The sequence below is a fragment of the Kryptolebias marmoratus genome, linkage group LG15 (genome assembly GCF_001649575.2).
Source record: "Kryptolebias marmoratus isolate JLee-2015 linkage group LG15, ASM164957v2, whole genome shotgun sequence".
Taxonomy (NCBI): Eukaryota; Metazoa; Chordata; class Actinopteri; order Cyprinodontiformes; family Rivulidae; genus Kryptolebias; species Kryptolebias marmoratus.
The window spans coordinates 33,316,781-33,337,905 of NC_051444.1; the positions used below are offsets into that span (position 1 = coordinate 33,316,781).

At 38.1% G+C, this 21,125-nt stretch overlaps 2 protein-coding genes and 1 long non-coding RNA gene across 5 annotated transcripts in view; all 3 read right to left on the minus strand.

The window, feature by feature from the left end:
- Nucleotides 1-988, minus strand: part of LOC108243982 — a 3,264-nt gene extending 2,276 nt beyond the window's left edge. The window contains exon 1 of the mRNA XM_037979935.1: nt 971-988. Coding sequence (XP_037835863.1) covers nt 971-988 — 18 coding nt within the window. The remainder of the gene's footprint in view (nt 1-970) is intronic.
- si:ch211-71n6.4 (para-nitrobenzyl esterase) overlaps nt 314-21,125 on the minus strand; it is a 46,886-nt gene continuing 26,074 nt past the window's right edge. For 2 of the 3 annotated variants that reach the window (XM_037979697.1, XM_037979698.1), the window contains exons 5-10: nt 16,879-17,075; nt 10,464-10,663; nt 10,320-10,378; nt 7,126-7,293; nt 3,742-3,969; nt 1,985-2,127 (exon numbers count right to left, since the gene is read on the minus strand). In XM_037979697.1, the coding sequence (XP_037835625.1) occupies nt 1,985-2,127; nt 3,742-3,969; nt 7,126-7,293; nt 10,320-10,378; nt 10,464-10,663; nt 16,879-17,075 (995 nt within the window). Of the gene's footprint in view, nt 2,128-3,741; nt 3,970-7,125; nt 7,294-10,319; nt 10,379-10,463; nt 10,664-16,878; nt 17,076-21,125 lie in introns of all 3 variants that reach the window. The other variant, XM_037979696.1, reaches the window with a different exon arrangement.
- On the minus strand, nt 14,274-16,872 carry LOC119617710. Its single transcript, XR_005234097.1, has 2 exons — nt 15,198-16,872; nt 14,274-15,072 (listed from the first exon to the last, which is right to left on the minus strand). It is a non-coding gene; the product is annotated as an uncharacterized LOC119617710 (long non-coding RNA).

Genomic DNA, 21,125 nt, shown 5'->3' on the forward strand with positions numbered 1-21,125 from the left:
ACTTTGGTTTGTTTTGGAGCAAGATGGGGGGATGGTGAACTCTGGATGACCTAAAAATAATTTTTAATATCTCAGAAACCAAAGCTGCACAAACGAAAATTTTACCGGCACAAACCTGCACAAACGGAGCACTAACCATTCAGACTATTTGCAGGATTTTTGGACGTGGGTGGGGTGTCAGCTTCACACAGCTCTCAGTTTTCTCACTGAGAGACGAAAACAATTCAAATGGAAAAGTTAAATGTGTTTAAAATTTTCAAGTTTGTTAAAATGTGTATGATTAATTCACACAGGTAAGATGTAAAACAAGGTGAAATTGAAGTTCAGCACTTTATTTGAACATGCACACTTTTCAAATGTTATTGATTTGAACTTTTTTTAATTTTAAAGGCAGTCCTTTTTAATTAGTAAATGAAAGCAGCACTTATACATGTGTTTTTTTTGTTACATGACAATAAATATTTTTTTAAATTATACTGAATTAATTAGATTTGACAGTTAGGTATTGAATACATGCAGATGCTGACATAACTACTGGACTAATTAAATACTGAATGATGGGGAGAAAACGTACTGAGTTTGAGAGATGATTATACATGCACACATCTCTTTTTAGTTTTAGAATTTTTTTTAGAATTTTTTAACAATTTCTTTTTTCGTCATTTAATTTTAATAATTGTAAGTATTTGTTGTAGAATTATTACTCTGAATCAAATTAAAAATTCAATGAAATTACAGGTTGTAAGGTCATAAAATAAAAAGACTACCAGGAAGAATAAATCCTTTGCAAGGCACTGAATATTAATATATATTAAAAGCTGACACTGTCAGGCAAAATCATCAACTATTCCAACAAATTTACAAAAAGTGTGTTTATCTTAAAGCTGAACTTCACACTAATAATCATTCTAATGATCAATTTGAAAATATTTTTGTTTTTAAATCCTTGAATGGCCTTTCCCTACCTTACCTTTCCAAGCTGCTTCATCCTTACACCTCCATCCGTTCTCTTAGATCAGCTGACCAGCCTGGGGGTCCCTAAAAAGACATAAAAACTCAAGGGGGCCTGTGCTTTTGCAGTAGAAGCTCCTAAAATCTGGAACGATCTGCCTCTTCTCATTAGACAGACCTTCACTGTCTGTTTTTTAAATCTCTTTTTAAAACCCTTCTTATTTCTTTGGCATTTAATATTCTGTAAGAGTTGATCTTATTTTCTTTGCTTTTTCTCTGATCTTATTGTACTTCTTTATTTTTATTGGATTTTATTGACTGATTTTAATTTTTCCATGCTTTAATCATATATTTTTGTTTTGTGCTAGCCCAGTTTATTGTCTGCTGTGTACAACACTTTTATGGTTGTTTAAGGTGCTTTATATATGAAGTTAGATTGGATCATCATGTAAAAAAGGTTCACAAAAAAGTCCAAAAGGACAGTTTTAGCCCTAAAAATACATTACAGAATGCAGAAATCTGTTGGAATAGTACCTGGGAGGCTGAACGTAATTATCTTAAATGTGTCAGTTCAAAATAAACATATTTGTCCTTCTTTTTCACCAAATCTTAAAAATCTTGAATCCTGGTGTTCACTCTGCATTTCACCTTCAGTTTATTTGGTCTAGGTGTTTCCCTCAAGCTTCTACAGTCACTTTACATGGACTTACAGCTGGCTAAAGGTAAATTCACCCAAGTTACAACACAAAAACACTGATATATGATTGCATCTATCCATGCAGAAAGGTTTTTGTTTTTCCCTATTTTAAAAACTCCCCACAGTCAGAAAAAAAACATGTTACATGCAGTTAGACTTAAAGAAAAAAGGGATTCTCATAAACCTCATCTGCAGTGAGACAAATATCAAAACAGACATAATTCTTTGCACAAAGAAACCACAGGTTATCTAAAACCAAATATGGCTGTCAAATGTTTAAATTCGACAGCTAGGTTTACTAAAAATAGTACAGTCACTTCACAAGATTGACCATGTTCAGTTTATCCAGGCATAGCCATATAGGCCATTCTCCTTCCACAGCTTGCAGCGAGCAGAAGAGTAGTTCTGGTCCACCATCAGTTTGTCAGACAGCAGAGCAATGGATACTGGGTACTCAGGCCAACCAGTCTCCATTTTACCTACAATTAAAGAAGGCAGTGTGACTAAAAAAATTAAAATTCTGGAGGGCAGCAGGAAGACAAATTTAGGACAGTTGAATTGTGTAAAAATTGGGTTCTATGGAAGGGTAATTAACAATCAATAATTTACATGTTGTAGATAGCTTGTTGAACAACCTTGGTTTAGAGAATTAGTTCAACTCTGACCAGATTGAAAAGCTGATGGCTAGTTTGTTTCAAAAACAACTACAGTCTCAAATAGTTGATAGCAGTTCAAGTGAACCCTATTTTATAAATCTTCACACTGCTATAAATGTCAAATTACTGCCAGCAGGCTGATTATCTCAGCATACCATGACTTTGCTGGCCATCGGGGTGCCACCAAAATCAGAGACAGACCCTGTCTGCGCACCCTCTCTAGTACAGGCAGTATCATTTCCACTGGGGGAAATTCATACAGAAGTACACTGGGCCATGGGTGGGCTAGAGCATCCACACCCAGCGGAACGTTCTGAGACTGAGTAGCACCCTCTTCATTTTCAGCTAATCCATCAACAGAATCCATGTGGTCTGCCCAGCTGGAAGTGGGGACTCCAACCAAAAAGCTGTCCTCGTCAGACTCGGATGAAAACAGGTTCCCCGACTCGGAGAGCAGAGAGTCTTGCTGTGAGACTGGGGGGGTGATATTCCATACTACATGTGTTGTACTGAGTAAATCAACTGAAAGGGAACAGTAGAAAGTACCCTTTAAATGGTCAGGTTGCTCCATTTATTTGCTATCTGGCGATGGGTTTGTGTATTTCTTAACATAATGTTATAAGTATTATTCTGTGGTTGATAACAGACTCATTAGTAGGTTTGCACATTGTTTGAATTTTAACGATTTTGGTTCTGATTTTGGTTCTGATTTTGGTTCCGATTCTGGTTCCAATTCTGGTTCCTTGTTTCGATTCCGGTTCCTAACAATTCTCAATTCTGATTTTTTATATATATATGCTGTAACCATTCTGTGGCACCCTTTAGTTTGTTACACCAACATCTTTCTTTTGGACGCTATTGGGGAACGAAGTAGCATATTAAGGAGTCTGATCAACTGCCTGGCTAACGTTAGCAATTTATTCCTTGTTTTTTTGTTTTTTGTTACATTTTTTTGAACAATCAGGCCTTACACTAACAATTATTGTATTATCAAAGTTTTAAGTAAAAATACTACACAAGGTGTAGGGCTCAGAGTATGTGTTAAGGATGATGCTCAGTTACTAACGCTGACAATTTTAGCTCAATATCTGTAAATTTCAATGAGGTATACCACTGTCTTGTAAACCTTTCCTTTGACCTTTGCTGCCACCCTTTCGTCACAAATGACACTTTTCTCCATCCACTCCATCCTGCCTTGACTCTTTTCTTTACCTCTTTACCACACTCCCCATTTTCCTGGACAGTCAAACCTAAGTATTTGAAGTCCTTCACTTTTGTGACTTTAAGCAAGTTTCATGAAAATTCATCCAGGTTATGAGACATTTTGTTAACAGACATATACACACATGAATGCGCACACACAGAAATGGACAAAAAGAAAAATAATCTGCCTTTGCCTTTCAGCAGTGGGCAATAATGAACAGGGGACCATTTCACCTGTTTTGGCAAAGGTGACAAGATGATGAGTGATAAGATTCTGGAAGCTCCGGTCTTGGTCAGAAAGAGGTTTCCCCAAGAAGAATTCCAGTTGTCCAAAGAAAGCCAAAATGTCCAGACCGTGGAAGGAGAAACGGCTAGAAAATGGCAGCAGCTTGTTGGAAGTGCTGACCGGTCTAGATGGCGTGTGTGTCACAATGTAGCGATACACTGGACTGTGGAGGGCCGCTGCAAAAACAAAAAAAAAAAACATTTTTAAAGTCCATCTAATACTGGTAAGTATATGCAGACATTATGTTTAGCTGGAAACCAGAAAAATGTACATGAATAGAAACCTGTACAGGATTTTAAAATACTAGCTGAAAAAAGTTGCAATTAAGACAAACTGAAAGATTTATGTTTTTACACAGAAGAAAAAAAAAAAACTTTATTTAGCTTCTAAATGAAGAAAGAAACTCAATATTTACACTTTTTTCTCATTCGAAACATGATATTGTACATTTTTAATAAAACATTCAAATAGCAATTAAGTAATAATTCATTTTGGCTTTGCATTTGCATGTTCTCCCTATGCATGAGTGTTTTTTGTCTAAGTACTCTAGTCTCCTCCAACAGACCAGAAAAAAAACAACCATACATGTTAGGTTAATTGGTAACTCTGTATTGTCACTAGGTGTGAGTGAGAGTGAGAGACATTGTGCTCCACCCAATGTCTGCTGGAGGCTCCCTGCAGCTCAGATTGGAAAAAGTAGGTAAAGAAAATGGATGAATGGATGTTTTCTGAAGGCCACAGAGATGCCAATAAAAAGTCATTACGCTATTATGTTCCACTTATGAGGTTGGGCTGTAAAAGTAACAGGTGCAAAAGGAAATTCTATACATCCCTCTACCCGGCAGCAATATCCAGCTCCTCCTGGGGGGGTTGCCAAGATTTTTACAGGCCAGAGATCTGTCCAGTGAGTTTTGGGTCTACTCCGGGGCCTTTTCCCAGTGGGATGTGCCTCGAAAACCTTCAGAATAAGGTGTTCGGGTATATGATCAGTCATCCTGATCAAATGCCTTAAGGAGCAGCAGCTCTACTTCAAGCTTCATACTATGAAGCTGCTCACCCTATGTCTAGGACTCCTTTTTCATCATGATAGACTGGAGCAATTCTCTTATTACTGTGAATGAGGCCCTGATCCATAAGCCTATCTCCCACTCCATCCTACAATCACTTGTGAACAAGACTCCAATATACTTGAACTCTTCCACTTGAGTAAGAGACTCAACCCAGACCAGAAGGAAGAAATTTAATTTTGATGGCGGTGCTCTACCTTCCTGTGTGTCCATGGGGGTCAACAACAACACCTCTCACCAGGCCACTTCAGATGAGGTCGAGGATGATGACTCCTGATACTTAGCCTCCATGGGGGTCAATGACAATGATGCCTCCAGGTGTCTCAAAGTCTGGCTGCATGCCTTCAAGTGCTTCCAAGTCTAGCTCCACGCTGCCAAGTGTCTCCAAGTCTGGCTCCATGCCTCCAAGTGTCTTCAAGTCTGGCTCCACACCTCCAGGGTTCCATGCTCATGAGCCCTCAGGGCCTCCAGGATACCCTCTTCCAGGGTCTTCAGAGCCTCCAGGATATCCGCCTCCAGGGTCTTCAGGGTGTGTAGGTTCCCACGCTCCTGTATCACCGAGAGGGTCCAGAAAGATGCCTCTCACTCTTGTGTCCCTGAAAGGGTCCACAGGGACGCCTTTTCATTTCTGTGTCTTGGAGAAGGTCCAGGTGGAAGTCTCTCACTCATCGGCCCTGAAAAATATCCAGGAGAATACCTCTAACCCCTTATTCTCTAGAGACATTAAGGACTAGACCTCTCCTGCAGCTATCTGGATGGTTCTTGGGCCATCCACTAGAACTCTTGCCACGTTCTGGACGGGTACAGTGCTGTCCTCCTGAACACTTGCCATGCTGTTCCCAGGCCGTCCTCCTGAACTTTGGCCTCACTTTGGACGTGCGCTTGGCCATCCTCCCAAACTCTGGCTCCTGTGTGGATGGTTCCCAGGCCATCCGCTCCTTGCTCCTGTTTGGACACGCACCGGGATGTCCACCTGAACTTTTGGCCCCTGTGTGAACGTGCCCAGGGCTGTTTCTTGGGAGGATTACCAGGTGCCCACGCACAAGCTTCACACCCAGGCTTGGTTTCACAAGGGTGTCCCGGTTCTCCATTTCCAGGCAAGGTGCCCTGATGAATGTGTCTCACCAATTGAAAACATTTGGCACAACATGAAACAAAAAAATCCAGCAAAGAAGACTCAAGACTGTTGTCCATCTACAATCCCACTTCTGACAAGAATAGGATAACATTCCCCTCCAAAATCTCCAGCAACTGGTCTCCTCAGTTTCTAAACATTTACAGACTGTTGTTGGGACAGTGGTAAACATGTTCCTGTCCCAACTTTTTGAGATGTTTTGTCACTATCAAACTCAAAACCCCTTTTTTTAAAAAAAAAAAAAAAAGTTCAATTTCTTTAATTTTACTACTTGATATGTTACCTAGGTTTCACTGTGAATAAAATGTGGATTTATGAGATTTGCAAACCATTGCATTCTCTTTTTAATTTCAAATTTTTTTAATTTTTTTGGAATTGGGGTTATAGTACACAAGTCTTAATGGGCTTAATTGTCGAACAGATACAGTATAAGAAAACTATAGGCACATATACAATAATTAGTGACTTCACAGAGATTAGTGCCAGAGCAAATACTGAAGATTTTAACCCATAAAACTCCACCATAGTAAAACAGTGTGCTGCATATATAATCTTCTCTCTATACAACTTCATTGTGAATGTACAGCCAGAATTGTTTAATTTGGTGAATACTTTGCTGTTTAGACTGCTGTTCTGTGACTGACATCATATTTTACAGTACAGGGACTAAAGCTGTCAACATGCATTCTAATATTAATTTCTGCAAGCTTCATAAAATTCATCCAATGGGTCATTAGATATTTTACTAACAGACAACACATGAACATGCACACATGAAAAAGCAGTATCATTTTACCTTCACCTTTTGGCAGCAGGTGAAAGATGAAGGTTTGGGTAAATTGCAACAATTTTAATTAAAGCACACACAAAAAAAACTTTACACAAATATGGTGTTTAAAAAATTAGGGCTGAATTTGGTGATTCACCAGTTTAAACCAAATTAGAACCCAATTTATTTAACTGAAAGTAAATAAAATCTGATCTGCAGGTCTTATTTTGTTAAAAAAAAACCTGAATTGTAACACAATTTTCCTGCTGTTGGTTTACAATTAAATGTTTTAGGCCGTTAATTTTTATCATTTAATTGTCTCAGTGTTGTAAAACATATTTCTGGAGGTGTGTGAGTTTACCTGCTGCCCTCCAGGCCAGGTCATTGTTGGGACAGGTGACTCTGATGTCGGACACCATGGTGGTGTACGCCCTCTCTGGACAGCGGTTGCTAGTAGGACAGTCGGCCGAGAATGGGTACAGGGTCAATGCATCTTTGGGGAGCTGCTGACTGAAGGACTTAAGTTTATCTAAAAGTCAAGCAAAAAAAGATTCTAACATGTCAAATTTAACATTCATATAAAAAGTTAAATAAGTTAGGTTGTTATTGGAACAATTCACAATTTCTATGATGTGAATGAATTTACAATGTTGTTTTGTAAAACAATAATAATCTTGCTACAAGAGATGTTTACCATTTTTATCATATGGGTAAAACTATTTCTGATGAAGTGACAGCAAATATAGGTTAATTGGAAATAAATCTGTCTAACTTATATGCATTTAAAGTCAACTTGTACAACAATTAAAGATGTTCTTGAAAGCAAGACCCACTCAAAATCAAGTTTAATATTGACAGCTATCATATACAAACTTCTTAATAGTTCTGTGAAGCCTCTAGGACTTCACAACTAAATCTTTTTCTTGCACTGTTTCATTTTATTTGCAGCATAAAAACACTAAACAAGCACTGCATGACATAAATTAATTTGTACTTTATCCTTGAGCCAACACAAACTATAAAAGGGCTCATTATTTTCCTGATAATTCCATTAATTCTGATATGTTATCACAACACCTGTAACTCAGGGTAATATTCAAAAAATTTTGTGGAAAACTTTTAAAAGCAAGCAACAGTAACAACATCAAACACTACACTGGATTATGCTCAAAATTGTAAAAACATTTAAGAATATGTTTTTGCTTACATATACAAATGTACAGCTTTTGAGGAATAAGGATGGCCTCATATAAAAACACTCACTGATGGCTGCCTCATGTTGCTGACAGTCCCACCATGTACAGATTATAGTTGAATGAGTTTTCATAATTTGAATTATTATTTTTGTTAAGAATTATTATTATCTGAAGAAAATTCAGTGGTCTCCTGTGTAAAGGCATTTTCAAGTCCACTGTTTGACAAGTACACATTTCTTTTATCAGCAGGTACAATTAGACCTTAAAATATTGACATTTAACTAGATCTGATGTTAAAAAATTATATGACTTTTAGTGGACTGCATTTACATTTGTCCAATACTACAAGTATGCTTCTGTAGCTCCGAACTCAGGATTACATTTTAGACACACTGACACACTGGCATTTTAAAACACTTTACCTGCCGGGCTCGGTGTAATGGCAGCTTCACTTCTGTCAGCCTGCCCCAGGGCAGCTGTGGCTACAATGTGGCTTACCACCATCAGTGTGTGAAGGTGTGGATGAATGGGTGAACTAGATAAAGTGCTATACTACTGCAGGCCCTTTAGGAAAAAAAACATTATGGAGCAAATTCAGTTACAATCTTCACTTGCTGTAAGATTACTGAAACGCTGAACATGTCTGGAAGCCTTTACTTATACCAGCTTCTTTTTTAGGCTATTCCCTTTTCAGGGGTTGCTACAGCAAGTAATCCTCCTCCATCCAACTCTGTCTTCTGCATCCTCTGTCTTCACTCCAACTACCTCCATGTCCTCTTTAAATGCATGCATATGGTAAACGGACTGTACTTATATAGCACCTTTCTAGCCAACCAAAGGGCTTTACAGCACAATCTATGCCCTCATTTACCCATCAACACACACATTCATACAGCACTCTACTACATCTTTACAGAGCTCATCTGAATAAATCATTCTATAGAGTATAATCAGTGCTTTAAACTCCACCTATACACCGATGGTGGCACACATAGGAAGCAATGGAGGGTTTAGTGCATTGCCCAGGGACACTTTGACATGTGACTCCAGCCAAGAATCAAACCTCCAATTCTCTCATTGGAGGACAACTACTGTCTTTTTCCATGCAGTTGTTTCTCTAACATTCTTCTACCAATATACCCACTGTCTCTCCTCTGCACCTCAACATCTTTAGCTCTGCCACTTCTAGTTCTGTCTCCTGTCTTTTTATCAGTCTCACTGTCTCCAAACACAGCGTTTCAGAAGCTCTGAAGTTAAGTCACTGCCTTAGTGCCTGATTCAAAAGGTTTAAAAGGGCGTGAATCATTTGTGGTGTATTTGTGGTGTAAATAACGAACCAGTGAGATAGTGATACATGGAGCCAGTGAGGAAGAGAGGGTGTTCTGCCATTTGGCAATACTTTGAACTGATTTCGACCAATCAGGTGAGTTTTAAGTAGATCATGTAAAACAACTTGTCGTTTGTGATATTGCTTTGAAAAGCACCAAATATATCTCAACTATTGCTGCCGTTATTATTATTATTATTATTATTATTATTATTATATTTAGAATGTGTTTTACAATTGTCGTTTGAGTTGTTTACTTGAAATACCTCTATGTTCTTCATACTTTTTGCCACAAGATAGCGCCAAAGAGGACTGTGTTGTAAAGCTTTAAATAATGAAACCTTTTCCAAAGCAAGTTTCAGTGCTTCAGAAAACCTTAATTTGCCCATCTAGTGTTTATGTATGTTTATGAATATGTGTGTATGTATGTATGTATGTGTGTGTGTGTATGTACATATATGTATATGTATATAGGTGTGAATATATATGTATATATATATTTTGCAATTTTTATTATTTATTTGTATTATTTTTGACTTTTTGCATTTTTGATTTATTTTCATATGTGTGTGTATCTATGTATGTGTACGTGTGTATGTGTGCATATATATGTAGATGTGCATGTGGATGTATGTACTACACATACCCTTTCCCCCCACCCCCCTACACACCTTTGTGCACTGATTCACGAACAGTCCTGATAAATAAAGGTCATACAAACAGGTTGCTATTACAACATTGTGGCCTGCTTACTCTAATGCTAGATTCAGATTCAGTCTTGATTCATTAAAATAATTCATGCAATTGGGATTCTCATCTTGAGATACCCTTATTGTAGAGTAAATCTGTTCTGGCACATGTAGGCAGCCATCTTCTCTATATGGTATGCCTGAGATGCCACAACAGGACGAAAAAAAAATCATAAAAAGAAGCTCATATTGTAACAACTTAACTGTTGGTGAACCAGACAATCATAAACCTGCTCCCAAATACCTGTATCCTCCTAACAACCAGTCATACTGCAGTTGTTACCTGTTACAAACCAGCTGTAGTCACTTGAGGTCCACTCAGAGATGTTTTCAGCTGGAGGACTGTGGAGGAACAACAAAAGACAGAATGGAGTTTCAGCTCAGACTCAGCTGAACAGTGAAGAACTAAAACCAGGTCAGCTCTTACCTGAAGTCTGCCTCCTGCTCAGTCGTCCCAATGACGAGCGGGACATCACTGAAGTATCCCTTCTTCTCCCAAACCTCAAAAGGTGGAGCTTCAAGGACAAATCCATCCACGACTGCAATGGGCCTGGAGAAATGTCCTTTGGTGGGTAGGTCGGTTAACTGCTTTCCTGCCCAGGATGAGTGCCCCTCCCATGGAATGGCCTGAGACACAGTCATCAGTATTACAGAATAAAAACTGATATAACATGCAAGAAAAGCTGAGTTTTTCAAAGTTTAATATATATCTACAATGTCACCTGGCAAATGGAAACTATAGGTTATATTTTCCCCATGGGCTTGACTCGGGTTGACCCAGCAAAGGTTCAGAGGTTTTCCATTGGGTGATCCTACCTGCTTTCATCTTGGTTCTCAGGATCTTCCTGGCTGAGGTTACAGCCAAGGCGTGCAGATGATTTCATATCATGAGACTGCAAGTCATTGATTGGCCAGGAAGCCACGTCACAGAATGAGTTGTGTTAGCAACTGTATCCAAACTGTCAATCTCTACAGCCATACCAACTTGACTTTAACCAATTTATTTGTAATGTAAGCCTTAAAAGCCTTCTCTGACACATTTTAACTCACCCTAGACTGAGCTGTCATACCATGACATCAATATCCTTCAATGTTTGGTGTCACCAAAAAATGACATCAGAGGATTGAATGTTTTTGTACAGTGCCCTGAGACAACTTTGGTTTTCACTTGATGCTAAGTAAATAAGATGAACTGAATTGAATTATTTAAGCAGAATTTTTTAAAATTCTGCTTGATGTGACCCCTGGATGCTAGGAAGTGTGTTGCTACTGCTTGTAAATATTGATGCTTGTAAACAACCACAGAATTTCATGTAAATAACTTAGAAATACAAACCAGTGTAAAATTTTATTAAACAGCATTCATACTGACTGAAAATTTTGAGATTGGAACAGTTCTAAAGCTGCAGCAAACTATTATGGTCTTAGCTGGGTTCGCACTACATTATCTGAAAGACTGTCAGGATTGTTTTTTTTTCATTTTGTTATCTTATGTTTCATTTGGTGTTTATTGGTTCATTTTATCTTGTTAGACACAAGAGACAAAGACAGAAAGAACACAAACCAAAACTGTGTTTGTTTCCTATCACCAGTCATGCTCCTCAGTCATTCACTCATCTGTTTACCTGCCACGCCCATCTCCACCTGTCAGCTATTATTATCATTCACCTGTTCCCACTTACCTCATCATCCTCTGTGTTTAAAACCCGGTCATTTCCTCCACCACTCTGTCGGATCATTGTTTTATTTGTCCTCGTCCCTGGCTGCTGTTAGATGTTCTTAGAGTTTTTGTTCCGTCCTGTTCCCGTGTTTTCCTCCTTGTATTTGGATTTAGTTTGTTTGTTTTGCTGCCACATCAGCTTTTTGTTTTTCATTTTAATAAATTAGTTTTCCTTTAGTTTTTGAATATGAGTCTGCTTTCTGGGTTTGCCTCCATCTCCACCGTTCATGACAGTTTCATGCTTCAGATGGGAGAGACTGAATACTATAACTGTTGCCTGGATTCTTCACCAGTCTGAGCTTTATGAGAGAGTGGCAAAGAGAAAGTCACTGTTGAAGAATACTCATAGGCACAGTTGTTGGCTGGCACCTATCTCCAGCAGTCACTGAGAGAGTGGCAGGGTACACACTGGACAGGTGAAATGTGGAAGATGACCAATTCCTCCTGCAGGGGTGCCCACCTTTGTGATTTCTGTGTTTGGGGGTGCGTGTTCAGTGTTTGTGCGCTGGTTGGGGGTAGCCTCTTGGGGGAACCTCAAGTCTTGCGGGGGAGGGGGGGTCTGCGGGGTGGGATTGGGGCTCACTAGGAGGTCTGTCAGATACACCTTCAGTTGGGCTGCAGTTGTCACTAAATACCCTCTTGTATTACCTGGCTCTGTGTACTTTCCATTGAAGTTATAATTATCATCATATACTGCATATGCTTTTTGTTGTTGTGGATTCTTTGTTTTGTTTTCTCTTTCTGCAGGTCCTGTGGCAGAGTTCAAGTGTGTTGAGTTGTTTTTTCTCTATGGTTTTTCTCTTCAAACCTTTTCGTCCATCTCTTTTCCCTGTTCTCCTTCTTCTTTCTCATCTTTGTGTCCATTACAATTGAAATAAACCCAAAGCAATTTCTAATAAAGTTTTATATACCAAGGGGAACATCATGGTGAAAGCCATAATGTTCCGCTTGTGAAAGCAAATCTGTTGGGCCTTACCTTGACATTCAGATGACAATTCTGAGTGCCACACAGCTGGACAGGACACATTAAAAAAAAGAGAAGATGACCAATTCAAACCCAGTTACACAAGTCAGGATTAAGTGCATCATATACCAAGGTGATGCTTTGTCCCCACTCCTGTTCTGCATGGGCCTGAACCCTCTTGGCCAGATTACTGCAAAAAGTGACTATGGATATAGTTTACAAACTGGCACAGTCATCAGTCACCTCCTCTACATGGATGACATCAAGCTGTATGCCAAAAATGAGCAAGAAAAACAGCAAGGAAATTAGAATGTATGAATGTAGCATCATCAAGGACCACACCCACCCCTCAAAAGGATTGTTCCGCCTGCTACCTTCTGGCAGGAGATACAGGAGCCTGCCAGCACACATCAAACGACTCAAGGACAGTTACTATTCACAGGCTGTCAGAATACTGAACTCTTGACAATAAAACGTTAAACAATACTATGTGCAATAATACCATGTGCAAAACTTCATGTGTATAATACCAAGTGCAATACGAATAACATCTCAATCTGCGATTACTATTTATCTTTTTATTCATGATATAAATAGCACCACTAGATATGTGTATATTCCCCTCACATATCCTGTGAACCTTGTAAATATTTCTTACTCTTCTTACTCTTTCTTACTCTACTTATTCCTTACTCTATATTGCATGCTATTAGTACCTCCTGCGAGTTGTACGGTCCTTCTCATCCAAAGCATTTCATTGCATTGTTGCCCTGTGCTACGTGCATATGACAATAAACAATCTTGAATCTTGAATGTCATTCTAACTGGATTATTACTGTTGAATAGTATCCAAGAAAGGCAAAGTTGAAACTGTAGGGATTGAACTATATGAAAGTAATATTGCAGCTGTTCAGGACATCTACAAATACCTTGGAATCCCAAATGTCAACCATGATGAGGCTTCAAGGAAGTCAGCCACAACTATGTACCTACATAGAGTAAGGCAGGTAATGAAGTGCCAGCTGAATGATTAAAACAAAGTCCAAGTTAGTCATCAGTGCCAGTTATCAGATACCCCACTGGTATATTAGTCTAGCCAAAAGAGGAGATAGAAGCCACTGACATGAAGACACCAAAGCTTCTTTCAATGCAGAAAGGATTTCACCCCATGTTCTGCACCCTGAGACTGTACACTAAAAGAAAGGAGAGAGGCAGAGGACTAGTGAGCATCAGAGCCACTATACAGAATAAAACAACTAAGATCCTGGAATACATCAGGAAGAAAGCCCCCAATAATGATCTGCTAAGAGAATGTCTCAGGCAGCAGAAACCCAATGTGGAAGAGGAGAAACCATCATGGAATGATAAGCCTTGCCACAGCATGTATCACTGGCAGTCTGAGGAGGTGGCTTATATCAACAAATCCTAGTGGCTAGAGAGGGCTGGGCAGAAGGACAGAACTACGGTGGCCCAGAGGTGTCGGGTCAAATACAAAAGCCGCAACACAAATACAAAAGCCACAATGGAAATACAAAACCACAATGGAAGTTATGCAATATGCAATAGAACTTTATTTGTCATTAAACAATACAATTACATGTTTAAACAAAGAAAGAGAATGAGCTTAAGGAAAGACAAAGCAACGATTAGGAAGGTTGTTAAGATTGCAAAGAGAGATTATTGGAGAAATTTTTGTGATGCAATTGGATCTTTATCTTACAGATGTAAAAAACAATTGGAAAAGAAATATGTTTATCCAATAATAAAGAAAGATAATGAAATTTTTTTTAAAGATAAAGCTGAAGTCTTAGCAAAAACCTTTTGTAAAATCCATAGTAAAAGTAACATTGTTGGACTTTCCGCATTTGAGCCACATGATTTTTTTGGAGAACCCATAAATGCAGCCAGTTATTGTAATTCCGTAGGGTTTTAATTTGTCATACCCATCAACATGCCAGATTTCATTGGGTCCCACTGAATGATATGCTCTGTGGACAAATCTTCATCTAGACTGATTTTCTACACCAGACGGATCCAGTTCTCCCATTAGTCACATCCAATACCTTCTTCTGACAATAAGAGAGCACTTCTGTTTAAGGGTCTGCCACATCGCTCAGTAACCGAGGAGTTGGCCTGATCCATTAAATTCATCAGAAATAGCTGCCCACACAGTATCAATAGGTGTGTACTTTGCCCTACTGGTCAGGCGTACATCTTGTAGTTTTCTTTTTAAAGTGCTATGCCTCACTAAAATATTGTGTTTGGTTGCAAGGAAGTCTCTTATTACTTCATAACTATGGCCCTCTGTGAAATACTTCAAGATAAGATCATCTGCAGTTGTGGTTTCAGGATCTAAGAGGAAGGAATGAGACACTAGATCTAAGAATAGAAAATGTGCTATACTTTATTTTCATCTGTATTTACTGAATGGTGAGTCAGTAATTTATAACATCACCAACTTTCAGAGCAAAACATACCTTCATCTTGATGACTCCTTAAAAACTGAATATTTCTGCCACATGAGCCACAATAGGACAGAACGACATGAAGGTTCCCACCAGAAAATGGACCAAACATAAAATGGTAAAAGGCAAGAACAAGCAGTTAGTCTTCATAAGCAGACTTACAGAGTATTTGCACCAACATTATAAATAAGGTACACCATAAAACGGTTTTCCACCTTTGCTTAAAAAAATATGTTCCATACATGGCAGAGTCAAACCTGATTTATAATGTGCTTAACACACAAATAAAAAAAAGTTGCTTTCAATAAGGACGCTAACTGTAAAGAACAACTCAAGGAGCCTGTGGAGACGATTTAAGCAATTTTGCCAATTTTGTTGAAGTTATAGTTTCCAATTCGGGAGTTTCGGAGTGATCAATTCTCCGGTTTTTGCACCATACTGTCGCTCAGCAATGCAAGTTATCTGAAATTGTTTAAGTCATTTTCATGGTAACCACTGACTCACAAACTTAAAACGCAATGTTTCCCTCTTCAAAGGGTTAACAAATTTGCAGTTGTCAGTAAACCCACTTTCTGGCATAGCAGTACACCTGCATCATAGTTAACTAAAGAAAAATGGGCAAGATTTGTCTTCTGTTAGCAAGCAAAGCTTTTCTTCTCGTTGTTTCATTCAATAGGCACTGTTACTTCTGTTGCAGGTTGAATCACTTCCGTCACTTTTGTATTTGTTTTGTGCCCTTTGTATTTCTGTTGCAGCTTTTGTATTTGTGTTGCAGATTAATATAATTGGTGTTGCAGCTTTTGTATTGGTGTTGCGGCTTTTGTATTTGACCTGACACCTCTGGGCTACTGTACAGAACAAAGGCACCAATCATGGCAGCATAAGAGCAGGCCCTCAGCACAAGAGCAATATAAGCTGGGGTTTACCATACCAAACAGGAATCCAGATGCAGAGTATGCAAAAATGCCCCTGAGACAGTCCAGCACATAATAGCAGGAAGTACGATGCAAGCAGTCAAAGCATATCTGGAAGCCATAACCAAGTGGCGGGATTAGTGTGCAGGAACATCTGTGCTGAAAATGGACTGGATAAGAACCAACACTATCCTCTATACATCAACACTGTGACAAAATATAAAAGAAGGCAAAGACAGAACTATTTCCCTTTTCAACCATCCTTAGTGGCAGCTTTACATATTTTCAGAGACATTTTAAAAACCTAAAATTAGCTCAAGAATTGATACACTTCTACATAATGAATGTTACCAGATGATGAGTGCTGAACTATGTCATTGTAAGTCATTCTGAGGTTATACTCAAATATGTTGAACTGAAGCTCTGCAGAAATTTGGGCTTCTCCTCTGAAGATTTTCCATTTTTGAAATCTTAATAGAGTTTCAGATAAAATGAATAAGCAACTTTGAAAGTAAAACAGGTCCCCAAATACATGAATATGACATTTCCAATCAATGAAAATGACAACGCAATTTAAAATTTTATTTGAACACCAAACAAAAAAAGTGCAGAAAAAGATTTTAATTAAATCCTCAAATAATAAAATTAAGATAATTATTACTGTATTGAGCTTTTCTCTTATTAGATTTTTAATAGCTGATTCATCTCTCTTCGTAGACAGAAATAAAGCTTTCACACAGATTTTTAACATTTTTGCAAAGAAGCAAAGTGTTACCTACCTGCAGGATTTGTTTTATTGATAGACGCCGGAGACAGGCCAGATCTTTGCAGCCTGTGTTTTTCAGGAACACCAGGTTGTCGGATTCAGCTTGTTTAAGTGTTGCATTGTAGCCATATGAGCCACTCATGTCCACCACAGCATGAAAAAGGTCTTTGGCCAGTGGGGACATCATCAGGGTCCACACTGATGTTCCACCTTCATCAGATAGAAAACATAGGTGAAGCTGCAAAATCAACTCAGTTGTGTTTAAAATTAGGAAATAAATAATGAGAACTCAAATGCTTATGGTTGCCACACTTTGGTATTGCCTTTTTTTTTTTTTTTTTTCCATGCACGCAGGGATATTTTGAATTTTTTTTCATGTGGGTCAAAACAAAGAAATAAAGCCATTGTGGCATTTTCTTTTTGTGTGAAATTGTTGTAGTCATGGGTGTTTATGAATTATGAATTTATGCCTTTCAAAATTGATGTTCCCACCCCATCATTCTAACAATCCATCATGATTAGCACAAAGGAGTGATGGAGATAGTGTGGATAAATACCTTCCAGTAAGCCCAAATTCCAAGGGTGCTGCATTACTGGAATGGTTAGAGCTCCCACCTTTCATGTGGAACACCTGGGTTTGATTCCTTGTACTGCCACTTATTTCCTTCGACTTTTTAATGTTTTATTTTCTGCTGCTAGCTTAAATTATTTGCTTCCAGTGAGTAGCTATTTTGCAAAGGTTCACTGTCAACAAATGACATCACAGGTTTTATATATATCCACTTCTCAATAAAATTAAACATTTAGAACAAGACTGTATTTTTATTACCTCACAATTGAATCTTATGTCTGAACGCCCAGCCCTGCTGCTTAAACAGTAGCTAACTGCACAAACTGTTACGATTTCTGTGAAAAAAAGATAAGACGTGTTTTTTCCATAACTCGTTAGAAATTTACAGTCTGCTTGAAGACCGAAGCAGTGGATATATCATGGCTTCAGTAGGCACTGTTTTTGTAAGACTACATTGTCGGCCTAGTGTAAGCTCCACTCATTTAAATAGAAGACTTGGGTTGAAATCCCAAATGAACCCACTTTGTTTTGGCCCTCCTGGAAGTGAAAGATCAGAACATTTTGTGCTGTCGACAATGAGAGGATGTTCTGGACAAATAAAGTCTTTTATGGCCAATCAACTGCTATTATCTTCTGAAGTTAAGGTAGTAATCCTTTGCACACACATCAGAAAACACCGCCAGCATCTGAGAGATGGAATAGGGCTGTGTGTGTATGTTTGGGTGTGAGTAAGAGCTCTTGAGGGCAGTATGGCCAAATTGGCATCTATTGCCAGAAAAAAACAAACAAGAGAAAGAGAAGACTCCACCCCATCCAACTTAAATTTGATCATTTTTAGTAGCTTATTTCTTTAAAACATTTTTTATGGCACTTATTTTTATCTTCATTCCTCCTTCCCCCCTCTTCCACACTTGGTATCCTTATCTATACATATCTAATATGTGTGACTGAGTAAAATGAAGAGGTGACTTGGCAGAAGAACAAAACGGGGTGGGGGTATTATTTTTTTTGTTTATTTATTCCTGTTTTCAATATTTTCTTTATTTTTGTTTGCTAATTATTCTCTTCTTTTTATTCTAAATATATGAAACAAACCTGGATATGAGCTAACTCTGAAACTTGTTTAATTAACTAATGCTCCAAAACTGTTATTAACTGCAATTTCAGAGATATTAATGTCTATTATCACCTCATAACTGGTTGTTGAGTGGAGCTTGATGAATGGAAAACCAGAAAAGTTGGCTTAGTTTCCAGTGTATTGAGGAGGTCAAAAGTTAAAACTTAAGAGCTGATACAAGAGTTTGAAGCAGTTGAAGGCATGTCCATGGATATTTCTTAACCCTCCTGAAGCCCTAAAAAGAAAGAGAGAAACAAAGAGAAGTAGAGAAGCCCTTATAACTTCGAATCAATTTGACCCAAAGGCCACGGGAGGGTTAAGTATAATTTAATTAATGGATCAAATTCCATCTAAGGAAATTTGGTCCAACAGCTTACAGACCTGTAAAAGTGTAGTTGTTGGGGATTGAACAAAAGATGGCTGTGAAATTTTACCCTTGTAATCACAACTGAATAAAGGTTTTTTTCTCTCAGTCAAGTGATCACACAAACCATGCCCAAAGATATAAATTTTACATTTGATTGAGACCAAGTTTTGCAAACAGAAAAACTAATGAACAATAATGTTTTCTTTCCACAGTAATGTGATAATTGAATGATGCACAGGCTTAGATGAAAACTGGTTTTGTGTGTCTTTTTTTCCCTTATCTCCCCTGAGGAGGTTGTAATTCTGTTTTGGGTTGTTCAGTTGTTTGCAAAATTGCTTAAAGACCAATGAAAAGATTTTGATGCAATTTTTGGGAAATGTCAGGGTCACTGAGAATAATTGATTAGATTTTGGTGGAGTTCCCAATCCCGATCCAGGTCTTACTATACTTTGATGAGGCTATGGTCTTGGGGAATGTTTGGGCTTCTAGTTTATTTTTCTTCCTTCTTTCTTTCTTTATTTTTATTTGTTTATTTGTTTAAATATATACTTGTTTTGGATGCACAATTCTTTTTTTATGACAAATATTCATAATGAGAATAAAACTTGATTTGGTTGAACTATATTATTCTGGGATTTTTTTGTCTAACTTATAAGGGCTGTGGTTGCTGTTGCCTTCTGGGAATCTTAGGCAGTGGAACAGGCCTAGAGTGGAATACATCTGCCGTCAACTAGAGGAAGGTTTTGAAACCTGATTGAGTATCTTTTTTTCACAGTAAAAAGGTCTTTACTGGGCATATTTGCTTTTTAGCACTTAGGCCAACAGCAATTGTTCTTTTTTAAGTGTGGTATATATATGAATTAATCTGGTTTGGTAATTTAATTTTCAAAGGTTTACTGTAACAGTAAGTGGGAGAGAGAATATCGTTGTGGTATGAAACCTCGTTCTCTGAATCTGAATTCTTTATAGAAGAAAAAGTTTGCACTGGGGTGTGCAGAAAGATGGGCTTGCCCCGAACATCGGATTATGGATTTTACTTTTAATGTCACATCATTTGCAATCAAAAGTACACAAATCCATGTGTACTTTTGAATCCATGGATTTGAATGTGTCATTGCCAGGATGATAGTATGTTCAATGTAGATTAAGTTATGTAATTATCTGGGACAGTGAGGCAGAAGCCGATTGGGTTATGAGGGTTAGTATGCAATGATTATTGGCTGTAGAATGAATAAATGTCCTCTGTTTTATTGATAATATTCATCAGACTTTTGCAGTCTGTATGAACCTGTGCCCACTGCTAGGAATTTTATAATAAATCACCACAAAAGACAGACTTGTTTAAATTTTTGAGTTCATCTTATTTCAGAAATTCCACAACAAATCACAAATAGAAAATGTTGGTCTTGTATTGGTACACATCACGTGACCAAGCACAGTACCCAACCAGTGCTAAAAAATATGCAGTGTAGACACCGTTGGTATTCTTACACCCTGTCAACAACTCAAGATGTACTCAGCAGTAACCACATGACATTGTGAACAATGTATTTCTGTGGTATAGTAACATAAGGCAAATACTCAAGTGAGATATGGGTATTATATTCAGAAATAGAATATTTCTATAAACATCAGTTTGAGACTTGATGAGTCTCTGTAATGTGTCATATTTTATTTTAGCTGCAGGCAGCAAAAATAATCAAAAATTAGCCTCTCACTGTAGAAATAGTTATTATGTTAACCAGTGGCTCGGCAGTATTTTCTGTTATAACAATCATCAAATATACTGAACAAAAATGTAAACACTTTTGTGTTTTTATAGAGTTTATAGAGTGGCCTCTTATTGTGGCCTGCAATAATCATGCTGTCTAATCAGCATCTTGATATACCTCATCTGTGAGGTGGCTGGATTATCTTGGCAAAGGAAAAGTGCTCACTAACACAGATTTGCAAACATTTGTGAACAATATTTGAGAGAAAAAGGCTTAGATGTTTGAGTTCAGCTCATGAAAAATATGAGCAAAAACAAAAGTGTTGTGTTTATATTTAACAACAAGCCCAGTTGTCTACAGTTCATGGCTGTCTTCCGTAAGCTGATTGTGCACAGCGGAGTGTTACCCAGCACAAGCAGAAATGTGGCCATCATGGACAGCACACAATGCCTCAGGTTGTCTGAAGCGGGGCATCGTGAGGCGGCAGAGTCGC